This window comes from Mesoplodon mirus (genome assembly GCF_964341445.2).
Source record: "Mesoplodon mirus genome assembly, chromosome: 1".
In the NCBI taxonomy this organism is placed as follows: domain Eukaryota; kingdom Metazoa; phylum Chordata; class Mammalia; order Artiodactyla; family Ziphiidae; genus Mesoplodon; species Mesoplodon mirus.
The window spans coordinates 30,888,962-30,904,796 of NC_138976.1; the positions used below are offsets into that span (position 1 = coordinate 30,888,962).

Consider the following 15,835-nt stretch of genomic DNA (forward strand, 5'->3'; position numbering starts at 1 on the left):
GTGATTTTCCAGTGGGTGTGGAGGATGGAGGAGCAGAGTGCAAAGTGCTGGGGCTGTGCTTACTCAGATTGCATCCCCGCTCTACCCTGCAGGAGTTTCCACACAGGATTCAGGGACTTTAGTGTCACTGCCACCAGTGTGCTGGGCTGGAAAAAAGGTAGAAAGCAGCTGTTTTAGAGCTAGCCGATATTTTGAGCTAGCAAGGACTTAGAAATCCTCATCTGGTGCATCACCCTCATTATATGCGTTAAGAACATCAGACCCCAGAGATGATAATGAACATCCCAAGGCCACACTGTTAGTGAATGGCAGAGTTGGGAACAGAGCCCAGGACTCTTTACCTTCCAGGCCAGTGCTCTTTTCTGCCACTTAGTTTCCTCTCCCTGGAGGGGATCAGGGGATTGTGCAGACAGTATTGTTCTCTCTTTCCTTAGGCTTTGCAGCTGGAAACACAATTATGCTACCTCAGGCACCCTTTTTTTTCACTCAAGTGTGAGTGTATTTAACCTCCTTTTTCCCATACCTTTTTTTTTTTTTTTTTAGGAATCTTGTTATTTTTTATTTATTACTACTTTTTAGGTAATCTTATTCTGTGTCTCTCTGCGGCTGCCCACCTCGAAAATGTCATTTGAGAAGCACAGAACAACCCTATTCATGGCTAATGGGCATAAGTGTAGGCACCAATCCAGCTCCTGAATCAAGGAAAAGAAAGCAGTTCACTCTGATGAGATATAATAAATCCAGTAAAATAAAGAGTGTTACTTTTAAAGATAATAGACAGCTCAGTTTCATCAAATCTAGGATATTTAGAAAACATCAAAATACCCATTTCCTAACTTAGGACTTGTAAGATGTTGTTCAAGAGTCTACTTAGTTTAATGGAGTAGCAACTGAAATGCAGCATCAGAGTGTGGAGAACATTCTTTGCTAACAGGACTAGTCCACAACCTTTCCCCACCCCTGAATTTCACCCTGGGATAAATAGCAGCTGACCTTTCAAAATTATGTTTATAAAAATATGTACCTGCCACCCGAGGTGCTTTTGATTTTCTGTGCTAAAATAGCTCAGGAAAGTGCAATCATTAATGTTAATAGGCTGATTTGGGAGTGACCAGAGAGTAAGGAGCTCTTTGTTTACTGAAACGTTGTAATGCAATGGTAATTAATATAATGTTAATTTCAGTGTGATGGTAATTAAGACCCACTGTGTGTACTTTTAAATGCAGGCATAGCATTATTTGTTTTGGAATGATTCTTTTTATGGATTACCATCTTGGAGCTGAGCTAACATCAAATTTTGCCATGTGGAAACTGGAGAAATCTCAAAGTTCTGTTGCACACCTTACTGGCACAACAATAGACCAAAGTTTTTTTTTGGTCTTCTGAGTATGTGTTTTGTATGTTTTTTAAAAGTTGTATTTTGTTTTTGCCTTTGGATTTCATTCCATAGTACCTTTCAGAGAAACATTCAATAAATATTTTTTGAGGATTATCATGGGCTTGATGCTTTCATATATGTATTTATCTCACTAAATTCTCCCAGTCACACTATGAAATGGATTTTATCCCCAGTTTACAGGCAAAGTGTAGTGAGATTAAGTATTAGCTTATCTAAGAATATACTGCTGCCCATGAAAGGCAAAAATAGAATAGGAACCGGAGCTTTCTGCCTGTATTCTTTTCACCTAGTGGCCCAGTTGCTTCTGCTTTTATAGTCAATCTTTGCAGCCCATTACTCAAACTATATCTTTACTCACTGCCCTTACTTGCAGTTCTTTGCTCATTCCTTGGTATCTATTCTGTAGTTCTGAAATATTTTAAGATCTTGTCGTCTTTCCCTCATCTTCACCATTAAATCTTTTTATTTATACATGTTCATCTCGTCATAAATACTTGTACTTCTCTTTTATTTCTTCCCTTACTTTTAAGGTTTTTCCATGCTGAGTTGTCTAGAACTTAGGGTATTTTTCAAAGTAAATTGCTCTCAGCCTTTGTGAGAGCTATCGTCTTCCACATTTGAACTTATTCAATATTTTGAAATTATTGGACATATGCTTACCCTGTTCTAAAAAATTACGTGTAGCATTGTACTTCTAAATTTCTATTTTTCATTATGATAGTAAACAAGTGGTTCTTAACACTAGCTGCATATTGGAATTAGCTGGTATTAGAATAAAAATACTCGTTCCTGGGCCCCACTCCAGTGAATCTGATTTAATCTCTGTGATTCTAATGTTCAGCCAGTGTTGAGACCCACTGTTGTAGCCACTGATAAACTACTGAAGAGTTTTAAGCAAGAATTGATACGGCTGGGTTTAGAAACATGGCCCTGGTAGCCAAAATAAATGTAAAGTCATTGTAAAGAAGGAAGAGATTTCAGGCCACCAGTTCAGAGGCTGATGCAACAGTTCAGATGAGTCTAGATAAGAGGTGAAAAACCTGAAATAAGGAAATAGTAAAGGAGAGGAGAGAGATTGAAGGAGTGGGATCAATAATATTTGGTGTCACCAGTGTTGCGGGCAAGTGGGAAACAGATAAAGGATGACTAAGAGATTCTTGTGTTATGGGTTCCCGGTAAGCTTTTTCAGCTCAAATCCTACTCCAGCTCCTTGTAGGTTCCAAACCACAGTTTCTGTGCACATGAAGGAATAAGAGTGGGATGGATAAACAAAGTACTACTTTGTTAGTAGCCAAGCAGTCACTTGATTATGCCCAGTAAAGCATTCCTTGGTAAACATGACCTGTGGAATGAAGCTTGGCCCACATGGACTCAAGGTTCTTCCCACCTTGGATAGTCTGACTTCATTCTGTCCCAAGTAGAGGTATATGTGAGAAGAGGAAAGAAAAGAGATCCACCTGGACCAAATCTGCCCAGATCATCTTACCTCAAAAGTCAGGAAAAAGAGGAGTCTGGATGGTCCTAAGAGGAGTACGTACCTTGGAAAATAGAAGACACAGATACCTCCTACAACTTACCCCTGATAATTATTGCTGCTTACTTATGGACTAGGTACTGTTCTCTGCGCTCAATATGGATTTAATTTCACAACTGCTCAATGAAGTAGATACTATTGTTATCATCAGTCCCGCTTTACAGATAAGGAGGCACAGAGATATGTTGAATAACTTGTCTATTATACAGTGGCGGCAGCACTGAACCCAGGGTAGAAGAGGAAGAAGGCAAGGCCTCAAGAGATAGTCAGTCCCTTCTTTATTGCCCGGAATTGGGAACAACAAAAGAAGTTGCTGTTAAGAACATGGACCTGTAGGGCACAGTAACCTCACCTGCCAGTTAAATGTGGTCTAGTCAATATTTCAGACTCTGAGCAAAGAGTTTAGCATTCCTGCTTCCTCTAGTGCAGACTTAGGACACTAGAGTCCTCTCACTCCATATCCTAGCTGTGCAGTCTAGTCAGGAATGGTGCTGCTAATGGAGATAAGGCATATGCAGGAAGGGGAAGTGGTTTGGGGAAATGTGGAAGGAGGTGAGTTGTGGACATGTACAGTGTGTGGGTAGGGATAAGCAGTTGAAAATACAGAGCTGGAATTTTGGAGAATGATCTGGACTAGAGCTGGATTTAGGAGCCATTATAGGTCTGCATAGGTCATCCCTGCAGACTGCTTTCAAGGACCTTTTTTATTTTATAGCCTTAGTCTAGTTCTTAGAGCATAGTGTTTCTACCTCATTAACTATTGTGGAGTATGCAGCACAAAGTGAAAGACTCAAAGACTCACTGCAGTGTTTTGTCACCTGTATGATGGGCTGTGCTTTGGCAGGATGATAGACTAGGAAGAACAGCATGCCAAAAATCACCTTAAGGTCGCCTGATCCAAATGACTACCTACTTTCTGTTAAATCTTTTGGTTTTTCTTTTTTTTTTATCATTGTGGTAAAATATACATAATTTAAAATTTATTATTTTAACTATTTTTAAATGTACAGTTCAGTTAAATCCATTTACTTTTAATCTACATCCCCTCCCACCCCTTCCCCACTCAGTCATTATAGTGGATCAAAAGGGCCTATACTTCTCCCTGGAAGTATACCCTAAAAAAATTTACTCTGTATGTACTTTGCCTTAGAATCGTAACATTTTGGAAGTGGAAAGGGCTTTTGAGATTAATCTAGTCCTTTCTTAGTGACAGGTAAGGAGACTGAGGCTCAGAGAATTTAAAGTGACTTGTCCGGGATCATGAGTATTTGCAAAAGAGCTGGGTTCAGTTCTCAGTACGTATTCTTTGTCTGTGTTTTCTTTTTCATTGCTCGAGCTGCCCATGAAACTGAACCTCTCTGATTTTGCTCCCTCATGCCCATTATTTTTTTCTTTTGAGAACACTTCCATTCTTTCAGGGTGAACTTTACGTATTATAAACCTTTGTACCTTGCATGGCATCTTGCGTTTTTATGTGCTCAATAAATGCTTACTGAGTGGATATTTCCTAGACTTCCAACCATTCTTGTTTTTTTCCTCTTTCCTCTCTCTTAGAGTAATGTATCTTATTAAACTTTAAAGAAATCCAGAAATCTGGCAGATTGGCAAAGTTTTTAACTTTGTTTTTGAAATTTGCTTGCATAAGTATTAGTTCTGCATCAGACATTCTAATTCTATCCCATCTGCTGGGTCCTAATAGCCCCCTTGTCTTAGGGTTCTCAGAACAGGAGGAAGAGAAGCCAAGTGTTACTCTGAAGTCTGACAAATTAGTTATTAGCAGACTGACTCCAAGTGTTGATTGAGATAAGAGAGGAAGTCTTTGAGAAAAAAGCCTGGATATATTTTCATTAATCCCCAGAAGAAGGCTGGAAGCCTAAGTCTTTTTCCCCCATCTTTTTATCTTGAAGCACAATGCCATATTCATACCCCATCCCCACCCCTCATGCATGTTTTGTTGACTTGTTTTTTCTTCAGAGAGAAACTAAGGCCTCTGCCTTGCTCCGTTGCATGGTAAATGCTCCACGTGTGAAATTCAAGCATGCTTGTGAAATAAAATATGTCCCTTTTTTTGACTGAAAGTGAATGAAACTAAGCCAAAACTCTTACTTAAGTTGAACTAAACCTTGTGATGTGAAGGGGAAATGAGCACAGTTCATTAATTAGCAAATTGTCTTTCTCTGACATAGGCAATAGGTACTTATTAGTTGCCAGATCTTGCCTGTGATCTACCATCCCTGTATCCCTTTATCTGATTTGAGTCACCTCCTGTTTGTTATTAGATTTGTCTGCTCCTTCTTTCTCTCTTCAAATAGCAGTTCTGAAAGCACTTCAATAGCTTCGTCATTTTAAGATTTTAGCCATGATTCTCTTCCTTACTGATAGGCTTACTTTCTCTCTAGTGATTGCTCCCTACCATAGGTGTATAAAAGCTTTCCTCATCCCCCTTATCATTTGCTTAGTTAATGTGATTTCCTTCTGTTGAGTACGGCCCCCATCCGCCTCACGGAGCCATTAAATTATTGAGTGCATTCTGTAAAATTTCTCTCAGCCTATTTTAATTTCATGTACCACATTTTTTCTCATTTGAAACTGTATTGCTTCCTGCATTTGGATTTCACATTTTTTTAAAAAGGAGATTGTCTTTTTAATTATATTTGGCCTAGTTCTCCATTGTCACTACTTGTACCATATGGGAAGTCTCTGGAATAACAGTCTTGGTTTCTTTCTATCTTATTAGCTTCCTATTCTCCTTCCTTCTCCGCTGCAGCTTTTTACCCTCTCCACTCTAATGCTTTGGGAAGCTACTAAGAAGTTTAAATGGCCTATGTGAAAATATGTCAGTGTCCCATTTTATCATATATATGTAACAGTTATAATTTATACTCTGCCTACATCCCAGAGGGATATGAGGTGGCTTATGATTTTTAAAAAAAAGAACACAAACACACACACATGCACAAAAACCACATGTCCAACAGTATTGTTAAAAATAGTCATAAAGGGAAATCAGAAACCATTTAAGGCAATCTGTAACCAAAGTACTTATAAACATAAGAAGAAAATTTGTATAAAAAGTGAAAGAAGAACATAACCTTTTAATTATGCAACGGCTTTCCTATTTTAGACTAGTAGTAAAAGAAGATTGTAATTGTGGTCTGAATGTTTCTGTGTCATAACAAAATGACTGACACTATTTCTCACTTCCCCTGACCCCTTAGAAAGTCTTGTCTAAAATAGAGAACTGAAGGGGTTTTTGGTTTGTCCCCAATTACTGTTGTCAACCTCTTTAGTCTGACTTTCTCACTAACAGGCACCATATCATATATTGATCACCTGACATGTACCAGACCAGCTAGAAGTTAGAGATGCATTATCTCATTTAGTCCTCATCATTAGGCTGTGAAACAGTTGATATTACTTTGTGTCAGAGATGAGGAGGAAACATCTAAGTAGGTAACTGGATCAAAGTTATACAGGTAGTAAGTGGTAGAATGAGGGTTTGAATCCAGAACTTTCTGGATTCCCTTTCTATTACTCTGTGATCCTTCTTGTTAAAGAGCTGTATTGGAAAAGTTAGCCATGAAACCTCCAATATTTACCTCCACCTCCAGTTTTGTTTAGTGTAGGGCTTCCTAAGTTGAAGTTCAAGGATATGCTTATAATGGCGTGCTGGGAGAGCGGACCCCAGAGAGCCCCGAGCAGCGCCACCGCTGCCGCCGGCCTAATTACCGTCACAGCCCGGGAGGAGCCGCAGCTGCCGCAGGGGGCCCCAGTCACCATCGCCGCAGCCAGGAGCAGCGAGGCCGAGACCGGCAGCCGCCCGCCGCCCTAAGCGCTGCCGACACCACGCCCTGCACGACGGGCAGCGGCGGCGCAGGGCGCGGCAGCCCAGGCGGCCTCACATCAGCAGCGCCTGCCTGAGGGGACGACAGGGTCATCGCAACGAAAGTTTTGGGAACAGTAAAATGGTTCAGTGTAAGAAACGGGTAGGGCTTCATCAACGGGCATGACACCAAGGAAGATGCATTTGTACACCAGACTGCCGTAAAGAAGAAGGACCCCAGGAAGTACCTTCGCAGCGTAGGAGATGGAGAGACTGTGGAGTTTGATGTCGTTGAAGGAGAAAAGGACGCGGAGGCAGCAAATGTTACAGGCCCTGGTGGAGTTCCGGCGCAAGGCAGTAAATATGCAGCAGACCATAACCATTATAGACGCTCTTCACGTCGCAGGGGTCCTCCCCGCAATTACCAGCAGAATTACCAAATCGGTGAGAGCGGGAAAAGGATGGGGGATCGGAGAGTGCTCCCGAAGGCCAGGCCCAACAGCGGCGGCCCTACCGCAGGCGAAGGTGCCCACCTTACTGCGTGCGGAGACCCTATGGGCGTCGACCACAGTATTCCAACCCTCCTGTGCAGGGAGAGGTGATGTAGGGTGCTGACAACCAGGGCGCAGGAGAACAAGGTAGACCAGTGAGACAGAATATGTATCGGGGTTATAGACCACGATTCCGCAGGGGCCCTCCTCGCAAGAGACAGCCCGTAGAGGACGGCAATGAAGAAGATAAGGAAAATCCAGGAGATGAGACCCAAGGTCAGCAGCCACCTCAACGTCGGTACCGCCGCAACTTCAATTACAGACGCAGACGCCCAGAAAACCCTAAACCACAAGGTGGCGAAGAGACAAAAGCAAGCAGCCTATGATCCACCAGCTGAGAATTCGTCCGCTTGTCTGCTCCCTGCTCCCGAGGCTGAGCAGGGCGGGGCTGAGTAAATGCCAGTTTACCATCTCTACCATCGTCTGGTTTAGTCATCCAACAAGAAGAAATGAATACGAAATTCCAGCAATAAGCAATGAACAAAAGATTGGAGCTGAAGACCTTAAGTGCTTGTTTTTTGCCTGCTGACCAGATAACTAGAGCTATCTGCATTATCTATGCAGCATGAGGTTTTTATTATTTTTACCTAAAGACGTATCTTTTTGGTAATGACAAACGTGTTTTGTTTTGTTTTTTTAAAGCCTGTTTTTTCTCAATACACCTTTAACGGTTTTTAAATTGTTTCATATCTGGTCAAGTTGAGATTTTTAAGAACCTCATTTTTAATTTGTAATAAAAGTTTACAGGTTGATTTTTTCAAAAAAGTCAACAAACTGCAAGCACCTGTTAATAAAGGTCTTAATTTTTTTTAAATGGCATGCTGATTTGCACATGTATATGTATATTGGGGAGTATACATATTTTTCTCATGTCTTAGTATTGGCTTGAAGTTCTGAGGTGGGACTAATTGCCCTGCAGTCTCGTTGGAGGAGTCAGGAGAGAGGGAGAGTGAATACTGACCAGCCTACGCCTAACTCCAGTGCTAGCAGTCAGCTGTGCTTTGAGGCAGAAGGGTACTAACATGTACTGAGACAGACACTTTACATTATTATCTTAGGTATTGGTCACAGCAGCCTTAGTGGTAAGTGCTTTTAGCCCCAACTTAGAAATGGGTAAAGTGAGGCACGGAGAATTAAGCAAGTTTGTCCAAGGTCACCTGAGTAGAAAATAGACTCATCAGTATTCCACCGATCAGGGCAGGTTTATCTGACTCCAAAGCCCATGGTCTTTCCCTTACAACATGTTCTCATTTCTAGCGACTGTAATAGCCAACATTTATTGAGCTCTCACTATGTGCCAAACAGGATTCTTACCCCCTTACTGCATTGTTTCATTTAATCCTTACAGCAGCCTTAAGAGCGACACTCATTATCTTCATTTTACAGGTGAGTAGGTTGAGGCACAGAGAATTAAAATAACTTGGCAAAAGGATCAGAGGGTGAGAGGGTAGCGAATCAGGCATAGTCTCTGCTCCAAGTCCACTTTCTTACAAAGAGTAGCTTCAAGACGTTTTTTACTAGGTAGACCTACACTCTCTACGCTTCCCCCTTCATTTTCCTTACCTGCATGATAAACATAGAGGAGCTATTTAGAAAAAAGAGTTTGTTTGCCTTTTTAGGAAAGTAGGTTTGAGGGGGAAATCCTTTGAGACACTGCATATGAGTACAGTATTTACCAGTGTAGACCTGAGCTCTAGCAGGGCTGCTTAGGTAAGTACTACTCATGATACTTGGCTATGATGAGTGAAACAGTGATAATCTCTATCTTCATTCGTCACTTTAATAAAGATAACAAAAACCTCAGCTTTTTTAATGACCGTGTTGCAAGAATATTTCTTAACCCCCGTCCTTTCTCCCAATTCAGTCAGTTTATTAGTAGTGACTCACTTTATTTCCTGTTCTTATGCCTAGTAGCCTGCAGTTGAGTGTAGGGTTTGTTTTTTTGTTTTTTTGTTTTTTTTGCGGTACGTGGGCCTCTCACTGTTGTGGCCTCTCCCATTGCGGAGCACAGGCTCCGGACGCGCAGGCTCAGCGGCCATGGCTCACAGGCCCAGCCGCTCCGCGCGGCATGTGGGATCTTCCCAGACCGGGGCACGAACCCGCGTACCCTGCATCGGCAGGCGGACTCTCAACCACTGTGCCACCAGGGAAGCCTGAGTGTAGGGTTTTATTGCTTTGCTTTGGTCAGTGCATCCTTAATTTAGCAAGCATGGTGCAGTTCTGAAGGAAGTACCATTTGCCTTTGGCACTGTGGCGAAGCATATTCCCATGAAATGAAGTGACCTTTGTGGCACACGGACCCAGTGCCTCACTCTCCTTGAGTCTCCAATATTCAGAGCGTGGCGGTGCTTCATGGTATAATTCTTTGGCTTGTATACAACTTTACTGCAGGAAGGGAACAGAAGTGTCGTGTGTACTGAAGTGATAGTAATTCAAAACCCACATACCTATTGTTCTTTGAATTTTTGTCTTTCATCTGTTGCTGTTGCTCATTTAACAGAACTCTTTTACAACCAAATAAAACTAAAGAATGAAGAAAGCTGTGTCTGAGTCTATGCTCTGATCTTTACTACCGTCTATGGCCTTGGGCAACTTATTTATGCTCTCTGGGCCTCAGTTTCCCCATCACCAGGATTAGAGAAAATGTATGGTAAGCATCTGGTACAGATCCTGGCATTGAGCAGATGTTCAATACAGAGAAGCTGCTATTATTATTATAAAATGCAAAGACAATCTTATGATGTAAAAGCTTGAGATTTGTTATTGTAGTCAATAGTGTTACCCTGTGGACTGCTTTGTATATAGCTTATGTGAAATCCAAGGAAAACAGTGAAATAGTGTTTGCAAAAGGAAAGATAGCTCTTTGTTCCCTTCAAGGGACAAAAGCAGCTCATTATTTTATCAAGTAGTGACTGTTGCTATTGAAATGGTTTATTTGTATGTTTTTTTCTGTTTTTCTCCCCTAGGGATTTATTTGTGGCTTTTCAGTAGCAACAGGTGCAGCAGCAAGACTAGTGTCAGGATACGACAGCTATGGAAATATCTGTGGGCAGAAAAATGCAAAGTTGGAAGCAATACCAAACAGTGGCATGGACCACACCCACCGGAAGTGAGTAGACTGGCTGAATGGTGAACACTGGAAACTTTGAAGGGGAGGGGGCATCCTGCTTTTCTTACTGTTATAAAGATAATATCTTATGGAATATTATTTTTCTGTGCTTCCTGTTGATGTTTTTAATTTTCTTTTTAACTGTCCACTTGAATCATTTCTGGTTTTGGTCTATAAATACATTTTCCAGGAAACAAAATTAGGTGCCATGTTAAAATGGGCTACCTTGAGGTTTTAATGAGTAAATGTGTGATTTGAGAGGGTTACTCTTGTACTCTGTTTTCCGACTCACCTGTAGGCTGTACACTTAAGTTTTAACACAGAAAATAATATAATATTTTTCTTCCTAAGAGTGTACTTGATGGAAGGCAGAGGGATAATGGATTTTGACACATTAAAGTTACAATGAAGCATTTTTTGCTGCATCATTTATAAGTACACATTGATTTCCAATTTTATAAGAGATATATTTTCTTTGTCAGACTTTGAAATTTCTTTTGGGTTCTCAAGGTTCAGCTTTTGGATTTCATGAAATTCCTGACTTAATCGCCTCTTCTCTTCAAAAAAGCTATTTTTTCATTTTTAATGTCTATGGGGAAAATATATTTCATCAAACATTTTATGTATGATAGTATGTTTGTTCAAACTGTGTATTTATGCCCCATCAAACTTTATTAGACAGGTGTAATAAATAAATACAGGTCTTCAGAATTAACCTAATTAATTTTAAGGTAACAGGTTAACCAATTCCATTAATGAACTTTATAGGAAAAGGCTAAAGCAGATAAAAACATTTTTTAGACTGTAGTTCTATTATATTTGGGGGGATATAATAACTATATTTATTGTTAGATAAATCTGTTGGTTAAATCTGGGCCTCTACTTAAGTAGAAGATTCATTTGATAAATGCAAAGACTTGAAAAAAATCCAAATAGTTCATCGTATCTTAGAGATATTCCTCCATTTAATGAAGGAATAATGCAGTTCAAATAAATAATTCTAAATAATGATCATGAATACTTGTATAGTATACCATAGTCAAAAAGTATATAATACCAACCTGTGGGGTAGGTGTAGCAGGGGCTTAGAGAGATTGAAGTGACTTCCCCAAAAGTCTGGTGGGCAGTGGATGTCTAAGACAGATCATGGGCTTTTCTCTTGATAGGTACCTGCATCCCTTAACAGAAGAAGTGAAAATTGGACTCTTAGAGCATAATTTGGAGAATTGTTTCATTTGTCCTTCTTTTCGATTGCTTCATGAAATTAACACAAATTTTAGGCTTTGTGTTATTTGTTGTAGCAAATCTACCCATACTTCTTATTTTGAAATAATTTTAGACTCATAGAGAAGTTGCAAAAATAGTACAGAGTTCTGCATATATATATATTTTTGAAGGTAGTGTCAAATATTTGTAACTCTTTAATGCTGTTGACATGTACCAAGCATAAAATATTACCATTTAGATAATTGAGGAGACAGGAGGAAAAGGGCTCTACTTCCTCAGGTCTACTGCTGAGATGAGGTCATGATCTTTCTTATGGCTCCCTTTCTAACTTAGTGGTAACTCCAAGCATATTCTTACCATAAAGTTTGTGTACCTGTCACTTCATCCTTAAGCTTATGGAGGTTCATTTGGTCAGTTTTTAATTTCAAATCCTCAGATTATTCTATGTACATTTTGGCCTCTTGCAAAGAAAGCCTGCTTATTTTTCTGAAAAAGTGGTTCCCTTTCCTTGAATGCTTAGCACAGTTGAGACACATTCATGGATAGCTGTAGGGTAGTGTCCCAGGTATAGCTATGCCTTAACTCATGTATATATGTTTAAAATTTATTTTTTTTTAATTAAAAAAAATTTTTTTTCGCGGTACGCGGGCCTCTCACTGTTGTGGCCTCTCCCATTGCAGAGCACAGGCTCCGGACACGCAGGCTCAGCGGCCATGGCTCACGGGCCCAGCCGCTCCGCGGCATGTGGGATCTTCCCGGACCGGGGCACGAACCCGTGTCCCCTGCATCAGCGGGCAGACTCTCAACCACTGCGCCACCAGGGAAGCCCTAAAATTTATTTTTGATCTCTACTTCTTCTTCTCTGCATATGAACATGTTAGCGCTGAGCCATCTAAGTATTTCTATCTATAAGTAGTAATTTTTTAAATAAATGAATGGTACTGTTTTGAACCTATCTTTCTCAGGTAAGTCTATACTATTTGGATTTGAGAGGAGGTAGAAAATCTTTGTGTTTGTTACCTATACTCCATCCTTTCTTTTTTTCCTCCTGCCAAATGCATCGGTTTCCTCCTTTATCACACATACGTCTTTGGCTTTATTATGAATACCATGCCCTCCCATTCCTATAGAAATTTTTATACCTGTTTTGTCTGCTGTTACCTCAACTTGACCTTGATCATTTTCTCCCATCCCTTATCCTCAGCCCCTAGTTCCTGGTACTTACTAGAGCCTCCATACATAGTTGTTGAATAAGTTAATGAATGAATCCTCTAAAATCTTGAATATGGCTCTTTCTTGCCTTCATGAATATTGTTTCCTCTATCAGAAAAAAAAAAATCCTCTTATTCTTCATGTGGCTAAATTCTATTCATCCTTCAGCTCTCAGTATAAATGTTACTTCCCAGAAAGTTCTTTTTTAAGCTCATAATTTGTCTCATTTTATCCTGTAATATGTGTAATTATACATTTATTTTGTGATTATTTGTTAAATGTTGGTCTCTTCTAAGTTCCATGAAAGCGGAGGTGAGGTCTGTTTTGTTCACTGCTGTATCCTCAGTACCTGGGATGTAGTAGGCACTCAATTAAACGTTTGTTGAATGAGTAAATAAATTTATTTATTTTTTGGCCTTCCCTGGTGGCGCAGTGGTTGAGGGTCCGCCTGCCAATGCAGGGGACACAGGTTCGTGCCCCGGTCCGGGAAGATCCCACATGCCGTGGAGCGGCTGGGCCCGTGAGCCATGGCCGCTGAGCCTGCGCGTCTGGAGCCTGTGCTCCACAATGGGAGAGGCCACAACAGTGAGACGCCCGCGTACCGCAAAAAAAAAAAAAAAAAAAAAAAAAAAAATCATTTAATTTTTTGAATATGTTCTCAAAGTGAATTACTGAGTCTGAGGATCTGAATATTTTAAGGTTATTAATGCATATCACTAAGTGCCTTTCCATACAGTCTGTTCCATTTACATTCCCACCAACAAAGTGTCTGAGATTGCTTTATCTTTGCTAGTATTATTAGTTTTTGTGCTAATCTGATCAACCACAAAGTGGTGTTTTATAGTTTTAATTTGCATACCTTTGATTATTCATGAGTGTGAAACCCCCCCTGGCGCTGCCGCCCCCGCCCCCCCACCAATGTTTGTTGGCCTCTCTTGAAGACTGTTGTGCCAGCATATCTATTCTTAGTCTTCTTATCTCTAATCTTCTCCATCCTTTATACTGTGATAGGATTAAGTTCTTTGAAGCACTTTTTACTGTCATTTCCTTGCTCTAGAGCCTTTCCTTTTGTGTGATTATCTACAGTATTGAAAATGAGCCCACTTAGCCCTACCGTGACCTAGACCCAATGTACCTCTTCAGTCTTAGCTCACTGTTTCTCAGTGTAGTGATACTATTGTCCATGGTATTCAGTTTATTCTACCTCTGTGCTGTCCCTCTACCTCTCTGCCAATCTGAATTCTTGAAAAAATGTGGGTCTTATACCCTCTCTATGGAATATTTCAAAACTAACTTTATCCCAGAACTTTATACTTGGATTTCTATTTCCTTTAATTGTTCTCTAATTATACTGTGCTTCTTATCTGCTTGTATTAATGATCAGTTGCTAGGTAACAATATTTCCATAAACTTAGTGGCTTACACAGGAGACATTTATTATGTCACAGTTCCTGTGGGTCAGGAATCTGGATTTGCCTTAGCTGGACTCCTGCTTCAGAGTCTCTCAGAAGGCTGCAATCAAGGTGTTAGTCAGAGCTGGCATTCTACTGGGGAAGTTCCCCTTCCAAGCTCAGGTGGTTGTTGGCAGCACATATCCCTTGAGGATTGTTAGACTGAGAGCCTTAGCTCTTTACTGGCTGTCAGCCAGAGGCCACCTTCGTTGCATGCTACGTGGGCCTCTCCACATGGCAGCTTACTTCAAAGCCAACAGGGAGGGAGTCAATACAGAGAGTCTGCTAGCAAGGTGGAAGTTACAGTCTTATGTAATGTAACTATGCAAGTAAGATCCCCTCACCTTTGCCATATTCTACTGGTTAGAAACAAGTCACAGGTCCCACCCAAACTTAAGGGGAGGGGTCTGAATTATAGGAGGTAGGGATAATTAGGGCATCTTAGAGTCTCAGTGCCACACTGCCCAACTCTGTCTCCCTGGAGCACCATGTTTTGTATGACTCCCAAATTTCAAAAACCAAGAGTTGTTTCATAAGGGCTTATTGAATTGCAATAAAATAGGAAGGAGGTAAGTCAAGAGAGTCATGGGAAGGGAAATGTCTTTGACCTGTCCTAACCAGAAAATTTAAGATACCAAGACGACTGTAAGAATTCTATAATAGTAAAGTCTGTGTTTATTTTCTTAATCATTCTAATTATAATGTGTTATTTTTCTCCAAATAATATTTACTGTAGTAATAAAGATGTATAGGAACATGGCAGACAATATTTTATGAGATACTGGAAGGCTTCAACTTCAAATGGATTATATTCCCAAAGTTGATTTTTAAGTCAGTTGCTTGAGATGTATAAAACTTTTCTGTGTAGAAACAATGCTATAAATAAAGTTCTGACGCTCGGTCAACGTAGAAAAGCTCATTTATCTTAGAACCATAAAGTGCCAGAGATGAAAGGGATCTTTAAGGTTATCTAATAGGTAACCTCCTTAAAGCATTGCATCAAATATTTGTGAGTGCCAACTAAGGCCCGGAGAAGAAAATGACTTGTATTTATAGCTGAGCTATGGTATTAATGTTACTGTAGAGCATGGGTGTGGCTTATAGCCATTTTTCTTTGGTAATGGGGATTGGGATGGTAATAATATATTTTGAACTCTGATTGGCAATTCCAGAAACATATCTCTTCTGCCACATTCTAGATTGCCTATCATTTTCAAAACCATAAAGCTAGTCTTAGGGCTTCCCTGGTGGTGCAGTGGTTAAGAATCTGCCTGCCAATGCAAGGGACATGGGTTTGAGCCCTGGTCCGGGAAGATCCCACATGCCAGGGAGCAACTAAGCCTGTGTGCCACAACTACTGAGCCTGTGCTCTAGAGCCCGTGAGCCACAACTACTGAACCCATGTGCCACAACTACTGAAGCCCACGTGACTAGAGCCCATGCTCCACAGCAAGAGAAGCCTCTGCAATGAGAAGCCTGCACACCTCAACGAAGAGTAGTCCCCTCTCACTGCAACTAGAGAAAGCCAG

The 15,835-nt window shown here is 40.6% G+C and overlaps 1 protein-coding gene and 1 pseudogene across 4 annotated transcripts in view; both read left to right on the plus strand.

Moving 5' to 3' along the window:
- Positions 1 to 15,835, plus strand: part of SLC44A1 (solute carrier family 44 member 1) — a 205,738-nt gene that overhangs the window by 50,016 nt on the left and 139,887 nt on the right. For all 3 annotated transcript variants that reach the window (XM_082615135.1, XM_082615134.1, XM_082615133.1), the window contains exon 3: positions 10,274 to 10,416. In XM_082615135.1, the coding sequence (XP_082471261.1) occupies positions 10,274 to 10,416 (143 nt within the window). The remainder of the gene's footprint in view (positions 1 to 10,273; positions 10,417 to 15,835) is intronic.
- On the plus strand, positions 6,571 to 7,904 carry LOC309804014 (Y-box-binding protein 1-like; annotated as a pseudogene). The gene has a single exon. The product of its transcript is annotated as a Y-box-binding protein 1-like (transcript).